General features: G+C 37.7%; 1 protein-coding gene across 3 annotated transcripts in view; it reads right to left on the bottom strand.

Annotated features, from left to right (window-relative positions):
• SUCLG2 (succinate-CoA ligase GDP-forming subunit beta) overlaps window positions 1-18,049 on the bottom strand; it is a 243,557-nt gene that overhangs the window by 123,449 nt on the left and 102,059 nt on the right. For all 3 annotated transcript variants that reach the window (XM_032458113.1, XM_032458114.1, XM_014565671.2), the window contains 2 exons: window positions 2,691-2,790; window positions 1,698-1,788 (listed from right to left, as the gene is read on the bottom strand). In XM_032458113.1, the coding sequence (XP_032314004.1) occupies window positions 1,698-1,788; window positions 2,691-2,790 (191 nt within the window). The remainder of the gene's footprint in view (window positions 1-1,697; window positions 1,789-2,690; window positions 2,791-18,049) is intronic.

Below are 18,049 nucleotides of genomic sequence, written 5' to 3'. Positions count from 1 at the left end.
TACTCTCTAATTTTTACATATCTGTACTATTGGAATTTTTACACATATCAATCACTTTTGCAATCAGGAAAAAAAAAAAAAGCTACTTAAAAATAAATCACTCTAGTAGTTTCCTGGCAATGACTCTATTCACAAGGTTGCACTTACCTCCAGTATTTCTGGAACCTACCTACAAACTAATTTTAATGCGTATCTATAGTGTGAATTTTCTTTGTGTATTTTTATAGGCCTTTTAAAGGTATCACAAACTCTAATCTAAAAACCCATGTGTCCATATAAAACAACAAATTCCTACAGACAAAACTACTAATCATGTCCCCTGGGGACAAATTCTGAAGAAGTTACATAGGTAAAGGCTCATAACCAGATTTAAAAGGGAAATAAAAGTATGGTGCTGGGCTGAACAAAAAGAAATTAAAAAAATAACACTTTGAGATTTAAACAGCTCTTGCATCTACCTGAGAAGCAGTGGGAAAGGGAACTAACAAGAACCAGTTTTGTCTGTGGGCTTTCTTAACACTTAGAAAGGCTTTGTGCTCTTACAGGAAGATTGCCGACAGTATCCTCATTTCCCTCCAGCTCAGTCCCTCAGGACCAAAACAGACACGTTCACTGTATGCTAAGAAACAAGTGGTGATTTTTTTTTTTTTGGTCATATCAAGAATTTTCCACACAACATTGCAAAGTAAAAATGGAATGTACTGCCTCAGTTTCTCTAAGCAGGGCAAAAGGAGGAGATTATCATCTGTGATGCTAGGTCCACAGGGCAGACAGTTGCCTCCCCAAAATGTGAGCCCTAATTCACTGTTACAATGTCATGACGGGGCCTTCTAACCACCCGTGCCTTGGAGGCCTGGACTGTGTGACCTGTGTAGTTGCACAGGGCGCCACACTCAAAAGGGCCCCACTGCTGGTATCTGGTTTAATGTTCTGCTGTAGCTGACTTGAAATCTGAACAAGTGTCCCACATTTTACTTTGTGCTAGATCCTACAAATCAGGCAGCCAGTTCTGGGGCCTCAATACATACCAGAGGGTCCAGCAAAGGTGAACGGATTGATAGGAAGGCAAGTTAGGCTCTGGCTTCAGCTCTGCCACCCACAATTTGAAGACCGAGGCAGGCCACTTTGCTCTGGGCTTTACTGTGTGTGTGTGTGTGTGTGTGTGTGTGTGTGTGTGTGTGTGTGTGTGTGTACCCTATAAACACGTGGGGTGTTCCAACAGACCTCACTAATACAACATACTCCCACTGATAACAGTGGCTCAAATGGTCATAATCTCAGAGTAAGTTACAGGGGACTTGGAAAACAATCATAGCAGGTGCAGTAATTCTGATGTACAGGGCGGGGCTGTGAGCAAGCAGAGCATGCCCCTCACTGAGTGTAAGAGCTGCCAAACCAGGCTCTTTTCAGCTTTAAACAGAATGTGTCTGTGTTCTGAAAGAGAAAAGCATTATTTTAATCACTCATCCATACTCACCTTAACTAAATACTGATGATAACAAACACTATTACTACTTTAGAACCCTTTTTGTTTCTCCTTGAAGTCATACCACACACTAAACAGATTATATGAAGTTTGACAAATAAAATGGCGCGTTGCCAAAGTGCAATGCTTCATTAGACTCTCTCAAAACTGAAGCATAATTTTTTCTTTTTTTAACACATATGCAGACAATGACCCAAAGCATTCATATTACCTTGTTAACTTTCACACCTTCTTTTGGAGTTTGTTTTGTTGCTAGATTATAACCAATCATCTGTTTAGCCAGCTGTCCCACAACTTTAGGGCTAAAGAGAGAGGGAAAAAAAGAAAGAGAGAGAAAAAAACAAAATAAAGTAAATATCTATGTTGAAAATCATTTAAAAGCATAATCAGTGTTATAGTCTCATGTCTACACTATATAGGGTCCATCTCCACCTTCACAGAATCCACGGGATTCTCTGCTCACATACTATAGGTGCCCAGCACTGTACCAGAGACTCAGTGAGCCCAAAATATATATGAATGAATGTACAAATGAATGAATGAATGAATGAATGAATGAAAAGAAGCTTGATGTTTGCTTACCTTTGCTATCCTCTCCTCCAAATAAGTTAGTCATACTAGAGAGATAACAATGAGATGCACAGCAGACTCAGGTAAGAGCTGAATAACAAATACTTGCTCGTAGGCAATTTGGGAAGTACTGACCAAAGAGGGGGATACAGGGAAGGGGAAGGATCAAAGTAAACATGAAAGTTACGTGGTAGGAGACGAGAAGAAAGTGTTCAGTGCTGGGAGACATGGAAGACAAACCTGAACAGACAGGTCAGATAAAGGAAGACCTGAACTATCAGACAGGAGGGACCACTGATGCCACTGGTAATGGGAAGCCACTGTAGTTTCTTGCTCATAGAAGCAGCAGTTAATTTATAAGTGGTATTACTTCCAACATTTATGATGAATTGCTGATTGTTTAGGGCAGAGAGGGTGTCAAGTTTTCAAATTAGTGAACAAAAATCCTTTCATGGGAGGAAGAGGAAAACTGGGGCATAGCCAGAGCCCTCTACCTGTAATTTGTTTCCTCTGTTTACTACCACCTGCTCCTACTCCTACCCCAACCCTCCTTCTCAGTGCTCCTTTCAGTCATGAGCAGGATCTTCCATAACTGCTTGGCCCAAAGACAAGGAATTAAAACCTCTAGGCTTACTCTTTTGTTAAATGAACACCTCCTTTCAAACCACTACTGAAGACACCTTTTCCTCTTCCTCCAGCTAGGATCTGGGCTTTTAAAACAATTTCTTTTGCATCTGAAAAAGAAAACCCAGAGTTAGTAGTTGATTTAAAATCTTTTTTTTTAAGCAACAAGGGAAGTGGTAATGACATAACTTCCAAAAGTAACTTGTAAAAGCTCTCAAACCAACTTCGAAAATGAAAACAATAAAGAACTACAAAAAACATCAATGCACCTAAATACAAATTCTATTTATGGAGGGCACCGAAATATTTCCTGCCCGTTTAATCCAATACTCAACCATCCCTACAGAGAGCAAGGCATGTGTTTCCTTGCTCTTTTGAGTGTCAGAAGATGCTAAATAAATCCAGGTCAGAAGTATTAATTTTACTGTGTGACAACACTCCCGTGTGGCAGAGGCACCAATCTGCCAGTCAGAGGAGCTAACTACCTGTCAGCCATCTGGATGTCAAAGGGACGACTGGTTTAAGTAGGGAAAGATCTAAAGACAAGATGCAAAGGGAGTATTTAATAACTATATTCTTGGAAACCAACAGTTTTCTGAGCAGTTGTTCTATATATCGGTAGGGCGGGGTAAGGGAGGAGGAAATGGATTAAAAAAAGCAAGCAATATTTTTTCAGTGTTGGCAGGGTTACAAAATATTCCAGAGGAAAGTGGTTATGGAATCTTCATTTCTCAACATACTCAGAAAAGAGTGAACTGTCTGCTCTTGACCTTTGAGAGCAGAGTCATAAACTCAAATATCTTTATGGGCCTGGTGGGAAAGCTGAGTGTGCGAAGCAACCAGTGATAGACAAGGGCCTTCCGCCACCAAGAATGCTTCCCTATCCAAGCAACAAAAAGAAAAAAGAGTAGCCCCCAAATCAAATATATTTAATAAACCGAACAGAACACATCTTCAGGCCACAGCTGGCATTCTCTCTGATTCAGTTTTGTCTAAAATCAGAGAACTAAGTCAGACAATCTCCTATATGGCTGTAATGGTCTTCTGGTTTAGCATACCAGGTATAGAATCACACGTCCAGGTTTTAATTGAGCCTTCATTCCTTGCCCAGCTGTGACACTGGGCAAGTCGCTTAATGTCTCTGAGACTCAGTTTACTCAATTATGAAACAATGTTGAGGATTGTTTTAAGAACTAGATATAATAATATATGTTAATGTCCCATGAGCCTAAAAAGTCTTATGATTAATGAAAAGAGTATTGCCATTACCAGTTAGTTTATTTACTACCTTTGTATATTGCAAAGAATCAGAAGGATTATTTCCACTTGGGCATAGATAGTAAAAATTATGGGAATCTGCCACCATTCATGTAAGGTCCGTAAGTGTGGTCTATTTCAACTATTACTGTCATTGTCATTGTCATTCCTCACAGGCAAGCAGGCAAAGGTTCAAACAGAAGAAGCAACAGAATGTCTTATCATGAAGGCAATGGGGAGCTACGGAAGGATTTGACACTATTTAAGGCACTGGGTAAGATAGTCACTCTAGCTGATGTAATTAGATTATTAAGGTTCACTGTCTTTATTGGGTGGTCTTCCTTTCTTTCATATTTGCTCACACTCAAGAAACCAGAGTTCACCTTCTGTCAAAAGCAAACATAGCTTCTTTTTTGCTGCCCTCTATATCCTCTGATAATTGTTTCTGCCCTGGATATGAACCATTACAACATCAGTCAAACCATGTCCTATAATAAACTGGTTCCCATCAAGTTGAGTAGAAGACAAGCAAGCTGTGGTGACTGCTCATTATCAGAAACTTGTACCAGGAAAGGAACCAAGTAAAATACATTTATTGCATATTTAGGTTACTGTGTGTAAGAGTAGTAGTAAGAGCAAGGACTGTGAAGTAAAACAGACTTGAGTTAAAAATTCCAGCTCCACCTACCACTTTATTTATAGAGAAGAGGAGAATGAGATTCAGAAAGTTAAAAGTAGCATGCCCATCTGTAAAATGGTCATAAGAAAGTAATCTATAGTGTTAGGATGATGAGACAAATATATGAAAAGAGTAGGTAAGCCTGGCACATTAAAAAAAAAGTCAAAATATGATAGCTATCATCATTATAATTTTTTCCAGCAATTAACAAAAACAGTGGTATATAGAAAGTCATTTCCAATTTCTCTTTTGAAGACACCAAGTGGGAAAAACACTTTTTACTGTCTGCTCAAGTTTTTAATTGTGATCTCTTTAAATGTTAAAAAGGATAAACACCATTCTACTCCATTCTCATTTTTCATATCTTCATCATCAGAAAACAGAGATGCTTTCTTCTCCAAGGTTTTCAGCAGCAAAACTTGAAAGCCATACATACTACCTAAATGGGCACTGTTAACTGGCATTACACAGGCTTGATTAGATGAGCTTTAGATAAGCACTAACCATCAAGACACAGAAACAGTTGTAACCTCAATGAAATGTTGTGAATTATTCATATCACCACTGACCACGTGTCAAAGGACTCCTAGTTCCCAGTTGGTAGACCAAGAAAACACTTTGGAGACTGTGAAGCCACACACTGGGGCAAATAGAAAAAGGAAAAGAAAAAGACTGTATCAAATCTAGGTACATCTTCTACAATTTATACCACAGTCCAAAGGTAAGTTCACTATAGTCCTCTCTTCTGGTTAGGTTTCAAATTGCTAAATCAACAAAGCAGGTTAGTAGCATGAAGTAAACCAAGGTTTTCTCATTTTGAGGAAAACTCACATGACGTAATTTAATTCATGTAGTTATTTACTCAAAGTGCTGAAACTAGTCTTTTCATTCAGAATTTACCAAGTTGATTCACACTTAATGCCATAGTTTCCATTTTATTTAAAGATCTGATTTCTCCAAAAACTCACAAAAATTTGTTTTTTTAACGTTACCTCTCTATTCCCAACCAGAATTACAAAAGACTACCCCATACAGGAAACACAATTTTTGTGTGAATATGCAAGAAGATTTAACCATATATTAAGATATCAAGCTAAAAGGAGATGGGGGAACCTCCTCCAATAGATTTTGTATGGAAAAGGATTGCACTATACATTGATAACCGTATTTCTGGTATGACCCAGTTCTGAGCAACTCCAAATCCCTTGATCTTAACTACTGCTCTTGCATGCAGTGGCCTAAAGATGGAACACATTCAATTTATTCTGTTTCTTTCCCAGTGAGTTTCTGATAATGAGCAGTGGTTATGGCTAGATTTCTACTGGGTTTGATGTAAATCAGTTTATTATAATTCTTAAATATTTTAGGAGAAAAAGTACTCTAAGAGACATATTTGATAAACTTAATAGATATGTAAGACTTTCAAATACCATATCACTTCAGAGAACAATATTTATAGACATTAAGACAGCCTAAAAAAAAAAAAAATCCAAGCTGTGGTCTTCACTCTACTAGCTGCATTAAATTAATGCTTCCTCACTGTTTTCCTTTCGTTCTCCAGCACAAGTGTTATCCTCATTACAATAAGACGATTTTATACCAATTTTCAGAGTTCATCAACAGTCTAATACTGGATAATAAACATTCTTGGAAGCATTATTAAATCTAAAAGAATACATAAATTCATTAAGGAAAGCACAACCCAAATAGAATAAATAAGAAATGTTTTTAATTAGTCAAGCTTTGTAAAACTAACTCACCTGAGCTGGAATTTTGAAAATATATATATTTAAATAAAGTGCACAAAACATAGTTCAGAACCAGAACATAAATTGGCCAGAGCAAATGTCTGAAAATGTTGGTCAAGATTGTCAATAAGAGTAAGTCATTGCCAAATGTCCTTTTTAAACAGTTTGGTGATGAATCAAATATTTATATTACTGAACCAGTTTTTATTCAGCATTGCTCTCTTTCCAAATATAATACTCCCTAAATACAAAATGTAGCACCAATACTGCAGTGAGATGACTACCTCCATGAATATCTATTTTGAGTCAATAGCACTGGAGTTTGGGTGGGGAGGGGAATACAACTTCTATGATTCAATGACAAGCAAAATTCAAAGATTCAGTTTTTCAGCACAATTACATTGTGTAATTTCTAGTATGGTGATCACCTTTCATGAAGTTTGACAGAATTCTTAATAGAGAAAGTTAAAATGTATTTCCAATTTATCTACTACTGGAAAGCAAAGAGAAAGGGGAAGGGGAGGCATGAGAATAGTCAAAAAATAGATGAAAAGATGAAGATAAAGAACATACAATTATATGGTGATAAGTTAGAGACCTAAGTAGCAATTTCCCAAAAGAAATAACTAATTTCTGTTTTCACTATGATCCTAGAACCCGAACTTAGAATTACCCATCTTCAGTCACTACTGTAATATCTCCTATAGACTGACCCTTATTTCCTCAAATTGTGACTAGGTGGCTGTGAACAAGATGAAACTGTTATGACTCTTTCCACATGTCCAATGGCATCTCTGAGACTGAAACAACATGGGCTCACAAACTTTGGGACAGAGAATTCCAAACATTTAAGGCATGAGAGTAAGTCATTTCACCATTGGTCACAACCCTAGAGTGAAGTAGGATTGGGGATACTTGGCTCTCCATCAGACTGCTACAATTAAAGATTTAAATTGTACATACCTAAAACAGCGATTTACAAATATACAAAAAAGATGGAAATAAGACAATCTCTAGGACAGGAGTTTTGCAATACAAACAGGAAGTTATCCAGGGAGACATTAAGAAATTCTTTACTGGTAAGGCTTTTATATAAGTTTTAAATCTTAATTTCATATAAAATATGGAAGCCAATTAGTTTCACATTATCTAATATAATTCCTTCATCTGGATAATGTGCAGACATGATAATGTCCATTTAAACAGTTTATTGATTACAAAGAAGATAATATTCTCTTAACATAAAACATGATTTTATTTTCAGGGAATCACTGTAATGTTAGTTCCTATAAAAATTTCTAAGTTAAAGTTTGATAAATCATTGTTTTTTCAATTGCCATGGTCTTAAAATATTGTATAATTAATACTACATTATAGGCCTCATTAAAATCTATAATGATAAATTACCCTACTCTTCTGATCTTGTCACTTGTGTTATTAATTACTTTCAAAACCATTAATACACACTTCGTTGGTGATAAAATTTTTAAAGCTCAATAAAAATTACCTCAGAAAGTCTTGATTCAGTTGTAAAGCTTACTCTTTCTGTAGTTTAATACTAATAAACCGATTTTACATATTGCCTATTAGACTAAAAGATATATTTCTATTAGAAAGGTTAAGGATAGAATCTCCTAACACTGATCGCAGAAATAATGTGACCTAATTCAAGCACCTGGAGCTAATCAAAAAAATGTCTAATACTATAAAATTGCAACCACAGGACATTTAACAAATCTTCTGCAAATGAAATCACTTAAAAAAAAGGCTATTTTTCAGAACAAACAAGTTTCTTCAGAAGAAGAAACTTCTACTGTGTTTTATATAGATTACAGTAGGGAATAATTATACACATTAATAATAACAATACCTGTATAACATCTGTAACTTCAACAGATCCTGGAAGCAGTCATGGAAGATGAAAAGCATTTATGAACACCAAAAGTATTTCTGCGTTATTTTGTGGTACATGTGAAAGGAAGGAATAATAAAAGTAAAACTGACTATTAAAAAAATCATTTTCTTACTGATTTTCAAGGCAAAGATGTGTTCAGCTAGGGTTCAATTAGAGAAACAGAAACCACAGTAAGTTATGGACAAGGAGTTTATTATAGGAATTAAAGCCGACAACTGCAGGAGATGTTGAGAAAGGGAAGGTTTGATAGTGGGGTTTGAAGGATCACAGGAGTCACCAACCAGCCCATCTGAAAAACCAGCATAGCCAGGAACTGTGGAGAAGGTGTGGAACTTGTTGTCAAGCGTCTCATGAGGCAGTTCAGTCCATACTGATCAGCAAGGACAGCAGCTGGAAAAATAGCTGAACACAGAGCACCAAAGAGCAAGGACAAGTTGGACTCTCTTGCCAGCATGTCTACATCTGTCCATCACATCAGAGAGTAATGGCTGCATTCCAAGTTCTGTGCAAATCTCAAATTTGGCCTACTCTAACCTGAATTACACAGGGAAGGGGATTCTGAGAAACTGAGTTCTACCTTAACCAAGTTGACACAGTATAAATTACCACCACAGTTGATAATAAAGGCATCTGAAAGCAAAGCCCACAACTGTTGCAGGTTTTAAGAACTCTTGACATTTTTCTGAGTGGCTTGAGAACCTATTCTGGGCCAGGAACATCCCTCCTCCAGTAACAGACAATTGGAAGTAACCAATCTCTTGCTGATTTGAACCAGTGATGAGTAAGACAGGAGGAAAAGAAGGCAATGCCTAGATTGATATGGGACGATATACTCACGAAGGTTTTATTTTCAGAGCCACCTGGGAAGACTATGAAATTTAAAATATATGTAATATATACCCTGCCTGGCTGCACCCATATTTAAAGATGTTTCTTTCATTTTCACAGCCATATGACTAGTATTCTGAGATCTTCCACCTTCTTAATTAGAAATCTTGCCTATTCCCCATTTTCTCTTACTGAAATCAATTCCTCTATCTGGCCCTCCATTTGGGGAGGGATGTTCTCACACGCTACTATCTAGAACCCGCTCAACTGTTTGTGTGCTGTCCTCACTCTGCCATGAGTGGTCGACTGACCACATCGTCAGTATCCTCTAGGCTGCTCCCTCTCCACAGTCAAGGAAGATCCTTCAGCTTCTCACCAGTGGGTCCTTTTGGGGGGTTTGTCAAGCACAGTGGCTGAACCCCTAATGAGACAGTTTTTTTTTTTCTTTTCAGTTGGTCTCCATCCCAGAGGACACACTCTTCAGGGGAGACTCAGGAACAATAAAACCTGAGATTTCTGTGCCCTCAGAGCTGCAGCTCCTGCTGTCCAGCTTTCTCCTTTCCTCACTCATCAAGATCTCTCAGGAAGCCCTTGCCTTTCTAACAAGCACCGCTCTTTAGAGAATCTTTCTCCAGACAGCCTCTGATTTCCCAATTGCAGAGTGCATTCAAAATCCTTCTCACAGACTCCTGAGCCCAATGCAAATTAAGGAATAGTACCGGGCATCTGGTTCCATGCTCCTAAAAAATTCATGATGGTTAAGAAACCTGGAATGTTCTAAGACAATTAGGAGGTCCATCAGCCCAGTGCTTACAGAACACCCTTTGGTAGAGCAACCCCACTTTTGTGAAAATCAACTTCAGAAATAGGAATTTTCACTGCAATGTAATTATTAGGGAAACACTGAAAACAACCAAAATGTCCATCAGCATTTGGACATCTGGGATTGGAAAAACAAATTTTATACATCCACATGATGAAATAATACAATACACATATCTATTAACCATGATTAAACTTATGTTAATGTATAAACATGAGAAAATGTCCACATCCACTATAAGGTTTAAGCTGACCTTAATGATTAATATTTAAAAATAAATAATTGCTCACACTTGTGAAGTAATATAGTCATAATGAAATCTAAATGGACAATAGCCAAACTATTAACTGAGGTTACCTTAAGGGGATAGGGAGGAATACTATGGGTAGAACATTATAGTTCCTCAGTCTTGATTTAATTTTTTGCAATTATCATGTGTTGTCACAATTTAAATTTTAAAATTTAATTTAAAATTATGAGAATTTAAAAATGTGAGATAAATATAGGCAGTTATCTATAGTGCTTTGTCTTGAATATTTAAATGTTCCTATCTGTGTCAGCCTTTATAACTTTACTGTATGGCGTCAGGGATGCCTATATTTGAAGAGGTCTCCAGAAAATATCTTGAAGAAACATGGCTCAACATCTTACAACATGACTTCCTAAAGTGTCATGCAAGAAAACTGACAGTGGCATAAAAACGCTTCACCCTTTTAAAACATCCATTGAGCATCTTAGGAAATTCAAAGATTAAAGTCATAATCACTGCCTTTCAGAAACTTAGAATCTACTGAAGGAAAGATGCAAGAATGCTTGCCATAAATGGCAAGAACGAAGTACAGTGAGAAGGGGAATCAAGTCAAGTCACACAGGACAGGAGAGAGAATAGGAGAGACACAATGAGAAGAGCCCTTGATTAGCATCATAAAGAAGAGTCTTCTAGGTACAGAAAGCTGGGGAGCCAGTAAACAGCTAAGAAAGGCTACTTTGCTTTTCTAACTATATTTGTTTGGCTGTCTCAGTAACTTGTTTAAATTAGAAATCACTACAGCACCACTTCAAATAAACCAGTAAAGCATTCCAAGGATGCAGCACTCAAATTTGTTATTTCACAGCTTCAGAAAGCCTCTACATATTAAAGTTTATTTCTCTAGATTCGAGAATAGCACATAGAAGGGAAAAAAAATACATCTATGATCTTTGTTAAATTTAGTTATTTTAGCTAAGTAATTTTAAGATCTTCAATAATTTTATAACAGTGGTCTTTAAAAAGCCCTCAATCAGGTACATTCTCAAACAGGGCTATGAAAGCTCCCAAGAGGTCAGTGAGATACAAACTAGGCTGGTATTTAATAACAAGAGTAAAATATATGTCCACCCCTTGCCATCCTGCAAATAAACACATATTCCAGACTTAAAATGTGCAACCATTTTAAATGCCAGAGATATAGAATTCCAAGTGCCGGCTTGGTGATGCTGCTGTAAAAGGAACCCTGGCAGGTTTTTTTAAGTGGTAAAGTGGTGGGTGACACTCTGGAGCTAAGCAGAAGCCAGGAATGACCTACCCCAAGAGAGATGAAAGATCTCAGAACCACTTTCCCATGATACACACATCTACTGTGGTCTAGCATAATTTGTTATGTTGCTTTCAAATTGCATTGAGTTTTAAATTGCAATGTCTTGCTCTTTTATTGCCTGTCCTGATACATTCATTGTGTCTGAAATCTAAGTCTATTGCTTGAATGTTAAACACAAGGAGGACTTTAGATTGTATCCTGGAGGAAGAAATCATGCAATTTCAGTGAACTGAGAAGAGTTTACATTTGGCTGACTTTCAAGGGTTGTGAAGGCCTGGGAAATAGTTATTTTTTTTCCCTTTCCCTCTGTGCCAGCTTTCTTTGCTTTGCTTCCTTCCTTCCTTTCTTTGTTCCTCTCTCCTTCCTTCCTCCTTCCGATCCTTCCTCCCTCCTTCCGATCCTTCCTCCCTCCTTCCGATCCTTCCTCCCTTACCCCTTCCCTGTATTACTTCCAACTTATTTAAGTGCATGTTCAACTATACCTGTGATAACTAACTTCAGTGTCAACAGTTCAGTTTAACAGACAGAAAGATCATCACAGACTTAAAATTCCACCTCTCATCACATCCTCCTCAGAACCCCTCCCAAATAATACACTTAAATCCCTGCGAATTGGAGCACTCCATTAACCTGATCTACACCTGACCTCATAAGCCACAAAACCTGGACCTACTTTCTTGGACTGTCTTCAGAACAACCTTTCTGATTACCCTTGAAGCATTCAAACTAGGATGGTCTCTTCTGGGACCTCCTGCATCTTTTAAAAAAAAAAAAAAGCTCAGTTTGAGCAAGAATTTATACTGGAGTGAGCCAGGCCAAGTGTTATAAACAGGAAATTAAAGAATTAACAAATTGGTATGCATTTTACTCCTTGGGAAAAAATTAATAAAAATTTTGGGGGGCTTAGTTTGCAATTGTAATACTCAAGAACACTAAAGCTAGCTTCCATATCTGGTAAAAAGTAAAAGGAAATTCTGGCAGGTTTTAAGTAGTTCTCCAATGGTATTAGTGTGGCAGAGAAATCAAATCCTGTCTCACACTTGACCAACCAAGCAGTTGTAGATGAGGATACTCTTTGAAATTCCAATAATTTGGAGACATTTACTCTCAAGATTCACATTTCATTATGGCAGCTGGAAAGCTAGCAGATAAGTCTACTCCTCCAGCCCACTTAACCCTCCTTTCAAAATCTGGCCAACATTTATTCTATACCACATTCTCCCTCAATACTATAGTGTTTTACTCTGTACTTCACCTTTGAGGAGTATGCTATCAGACACCTAGAGGTAAGCAGCACATCCACAGAATTACCTGAAACACTCATTTCATCCTGTAGTGCAGGTGCCCTTAAATTCAGCTGCAGATTTTCCAGGTCCCTGACCCTTTCTCTTTGTCTCTTAGCAAGAGTTTGGAACAGGCTGACATAATGCATAAACATGATTCCACTGTGAGAGGGAGGGAATCTTGATACCCTAGAAGGATTTCCCAGGACACTTGTCCATAAAGCTAAAAACATGATAACCTCAAAGTAGGATGGCTTAGCCTTATGCAAAAGGAGAGATTTTTATGATGAATTAAATTAACATCGATTAGGGAATCTAAGATGTCTAACAAAGCAGATGTCCCCCTACTCTGAAGAGACTTCTAGTTCAAAGGAGATGCCACACCAAGGGGGAGCCACAGAGCCGGGGAGGGGTTCTGTCACACTCAGTGAAGCCACTCTCAGTTTTGCCAGTCTTGCCCCTCACACTTTTTCTAGTATTTGTTTCTACTGAAGGGTTACACACAGCGTGATATGGAATGAGATTGCCTCATTCCTCTGAAAATGACCAAGTGAGAGTGCCAGGCACATAGTGGGCCCTCAGTATATGGTCATTCATTTATAACGAGTAAACATCAACACACTCACCACTCAAATTCTATAGCTATTAACATTTCACTGCATTTGCTTTCTCCTGTATCTCTCCATCCATCACAGCATACCTTATTTTTTCATGCATTTCAAAATAAGTTGCAGACATCACACAGTTAGTTACGCTTAAACTCTATAGCACTTATATGTCAGTAACTAAAGTTGATAGTGTTTACAATCCCTCTTTGGGGAGAGATAAAATTTACATACAGTGAAATGCCCAAATCTGAAATATATTATTCAATAGGTTTTAACAAACACATATATCTGTATGACTCAAATCCTGATCAAGAAATACATTATTGTTTTTGAGAGCATATTACAAGCCTATCCTTAGGACAAGATATCAAAATAGAGCAGCACTGACAATGAGGATCTTTAAGTCTCCTAATTTTCGCTGAAACTAAACGTAACAAAATATTAAATTCTTACACCTCAGCACAAAGATCAATGCCTTACCAATGACAGGCAAAGAACAGGTTGGTGACTATTCAAGGAAGTATAAAAAGCAGTCAGTTCTCTTCCACCTACCTGACCATTTCCAAATCAGAATCCTCCATGAAACAACCTTGGTCAGAGTCAATGACATGCAAAGTACTGATATCAAAAGGTATTTTTTTTAAAACCACAAACACATATAACTTTGATAACAACTAATTATTTTTCCCATTCCCATGCCTTTGATGATTGCGATATTGTTGCCATAATTTGTACACATTATACACCCAGAAGACATTGTTTTTTCTTGTAAATAGCATTCCTTTTTATCAACTCACATATTTAATTATTCTAGTAATCTTTTTTCCAGTAATTTTGCTTTTTTTAACTGAAGTACAGTCAGTTACAATGTGTCAGTTTCTAGTGCACAGCACAATGTCTCAGTCATGAATATACATACTTATATTTGTTTTCATATTTTTTTCATTAAAGGTTATTACAAGATAATTGAATATAGTTCCCTGGGCCACACAGAAGAAACTAGTTTTTTTAAATCTATTTTTATATATAGTGGCTAACATTTGCAAATCTCAAACTCCCAAATTTATCCCTTCCCACCCCCTTTCCCAGGTAACCGTAAGTTTGTTTTCTATGTCTGTGAGTCTGTTTCAGTTTTGTAGATGAGTTCATAGTGTCCTTTTTTTTCTAGATTCCACATTTAAGTGATCTTTCTCTTTCTGGCTTACTTCACTTAGAATGACAATCTCTAGGTCCATTCATGTTGCTGCAAATGGCATTTTTTTTTTATGGATGAGTAGTATTTCATTGTATAAATACACCACAATTTCTTTATTTAATCATTTGTCGATGGACATTTAGGTTGCTTCCATGTCTTAGCTATTGTAAATAGTGCTGCTATGAACATTGGGAAGCATGCATCTTTTCGAATTAGAGTTCCCTCTGGATATATGACCAGGAGTGGGATTCCTGGATCATATGGTAAGTCTATTTTTAGTTTTTTGAGGAATCTCCATACTGTTTTCCATACTGGCTGCACCAAACTACATTTCCACCAGCAGTGTGGGAGGGTTCCATTTTCTCCACACTCTCTTTAGCATTTATCATTCGTGAACTTTTGAATGATGGCCATTCTGACTGGTGTGAGGTGCTACCTCATTATAGTTTTGATTTGCATTTCTCTGATAACAACTAATTATTTTAAAACATGAACTTTTCCAGCACTGATACTTTGTAAGCTTAGGGAAACTATCAATAATAGCTGCATCAGAGGTATTTCCTTGCACCATGTCTGCCTTGGTATTTTGGTGGAGCTATTTCATTTTGAAAGGAGTAGTAAATTCTCCTGGGGATTCCTGCAACCTCCAGAAAAGCCAGGATGATGCCTGGAGCCTTGGTCTGATGCTTAAGTGATGGAGTGATGGAAATGACCATCTTTAACCCAAAGCTTTTTTAGCCTTCATCACTGTCACTGCCTGAAGCTTAACATGGTGGGACTTGAGACTTTCCATAAGCCTCTAGGGTTTTTGAGAGAAAACCACTGGGAAGTATTTAGAAGATAAAAGTCAAAACATACCTGCATTACAATTAAGAGTACATTACTCTTTTGCAAACTTTAGAAAATACAGGTGTAAATGCTTTTAAAAAAAAAAAAGATAAAAAATCCACATAAACAGTTATCTAAGGGGTAAAGTTTCAACTGATTATTACTGCCTTCTTTACAGTTTTGATATTACCTGCATATTTTTTACAATGCCTGGTTATGCCATTTATAATCAGAGAAAAACTATTTTCAGATTTAAACAAAATATATGTTTATTTGACTTGGTAAGTACAGTAAAAGTATCACTGCTAAGTGGCAGGGGTAGGGGAGCTTGTTGTAATCCAAAATATATATCATTAAATATATGTACGTATATGAGTATAGGCTTATATAATGTGCATTCTGAGGATAAATCTGGAATAAAATACGCCAAAGTATTAACTCTGATTATTTGGAGGGGGCAGGAGATTACCAGTAATTTTTTCCTTCTTTTTGACTGCAAATTTGCTACAAAGGACATGTATTATTTCTGTAAATAGGCAGGAATAACAGTTATTCTTTAAATGAGCTTATCACACATTAGATAATATTAGTGCCTGAGATGTACACAGAATGCCACCTTTCAGCTTTACTGGCCTTACCACCACTTCCTCGTTTCACGGGAGGAGGGACTCAATTGAGGACAGAGGCAAAACACTGCCACTTCTCAATTCAGCAGCTAATCTTCCAGTTCAAACGTAGCCGAGGCGTTCCTTAGCCTAAGGGCTCATACATCTGTGCTTGCCAGAATTAGCTGCATCTGATCCATGAGAGAAACATGATGATTCATCCCTGCGAGATTCAGGACAAGTCACTGTGCTTCAAGTCATCAGTTTCCATAAGGGTGACACAAGGGTAAAGCACCTTGCTGAGGTGCCCTCAGCCCTCCTGTATTATTCAGTCAGTACAGCATTATGAAAATATCTCCTTTCTATGTACATAAATCTATCATCCTTTCTAAGCCCTTCCCAAAGAAGAAAACATACTGGAGATGATCAGAGTACGTGGATAAGTTCATGAGCCGCTGGTCAGTCATGGATCACAACTCAGGCTTTGCTCCTTACTAGTCAGCTGAGTGACCTTAGCCAGAGAATAACAGAACCTCAATTTTCTCATCCATGAAATGTAGCTAATAAAAGTAGTGCTCACCTTTGAGTGTTGCTCTCATTATTAAATGCTGGAGTCTGGGGGTATGGGAAGCATGTAAAGTACTTAACACAGTGCTTGGCTTACGTCTTATATTTACATTGTAAGTTTCAAATAAATAGTAGATGATGATGATAAGGATGAACATGCTGCCCATCAGGCAAAAACATTTTACAGTAAGTAATAAAGTCTTACCGACTTTTACAAGTGTTAAGAATACATAAGATACCCACTTCTTGTATTTTTTCCAGTCACTCAGAAATGATCAATATAATGCGCTCATGGTTGATGAGAACATACTAGTTCATATTAAGTTTTAAAAGGTCAGATGTTCAAGAGAAGCCCAAACCTATACATGTAGCACTGCTCAATCAGCTCCCAGATAGACTATTGCTTTTCTAAGTAAACAGTATCTTTGGATCCCGGAGAGGATTCCTCTGCCACAAATGCATGCCATGTTTTTATTTATGTTTGGATAGTCTGTTTAGTTCCAAGGCCTCCAATGTTTTCTTACTTTTGTCCATCTCCCTTTTGATATCCATGGCTGTTGCCTGGGACAAGTGGCCCTGGCCTATCCGCCAAGTTTTCTTGCAAAGAACATGTCACTGGAGAACATGTCCATCTGGAGTTATTCAACCTCAGGCTTCATTAGCAGGCTGAGGCTTGTACCAGCATAGCACATCCCTCTCCCAGCACTGATGCTGGGCCCATTCCAGCTCTGTGGCAGCCTTCAGGGGAGGGAAAATGAGCTGAGAAGCAAGCTAGACACCGAGCTTGGCTGGCGTTTTGTTCATCAGTGTTAAGACACATGGCTCTCTGTCCTTCAGTGTCATTACTGCCATTGCTACTATTATTACTACAGTGGTTGAGGTTGTTGTCATGTGTCTTAAAGACATCACATATTCAGCACAAACTACCAACCAAGAAGTATGCAAGAGATTTGATACACTTTGTCTCATTTAATCTTTACATCAGCCCTCTGCTTAAGATGTTATTCCTAGAGATCAGCACACTGAATCTCAAAGAAATAAAATCCCCTGTCCAAGAACATACAGTTGCAAACTTCAGAGCTAAAGCTCCACCAACACCATCTGAGCAGGACGTCCTACTACCCTCACCCATTCACACTTGGGGGAGCGAATGAGGTTGGGAGGGGGTGAGGTGACAGTGGTCAGGGAAAAGGCAAGCCACCCACTTTCAAATCTGATCAGAATTCCTGACTGTGGATTCTGGGGTCTTAATTAGAAGAAAAGGTGATGACTCAATAAAAGCAACCACAAAAACCTCCCATTCTGAGCCGAATAAAAGGCCATACACATCAGGTAACTCACAAGAATTAACAGCTTCAAGAACAATCCTTTTTACTGTTGACACAACCAGTTGTTTCCGTGATTTATTATACCTGAGCATCTTACAATAAAACAAAGCCCATTCCACCAATGTACT

This window comes from Camelus ferus, chromosome 17, assembly GCF_009834535.1.
Source record: "Camelus ferus isolate YT-003-E chromosome 17, BCGSAC_Cfer_1.0, whole genome shotgun sequence".
In the NCBI taxonomy this organism is placed as follows: Eukaryota; Metazoa; Chordata; class Mammalia; order Artiodactyla; family Camelidae; genus Camelus; species Camelus ferus.
The sequence above is the reverse complement of the archived record's forward strand: the minus strand, read 5'-3'. Positions and strand labels throughout refer to the sequence as shown.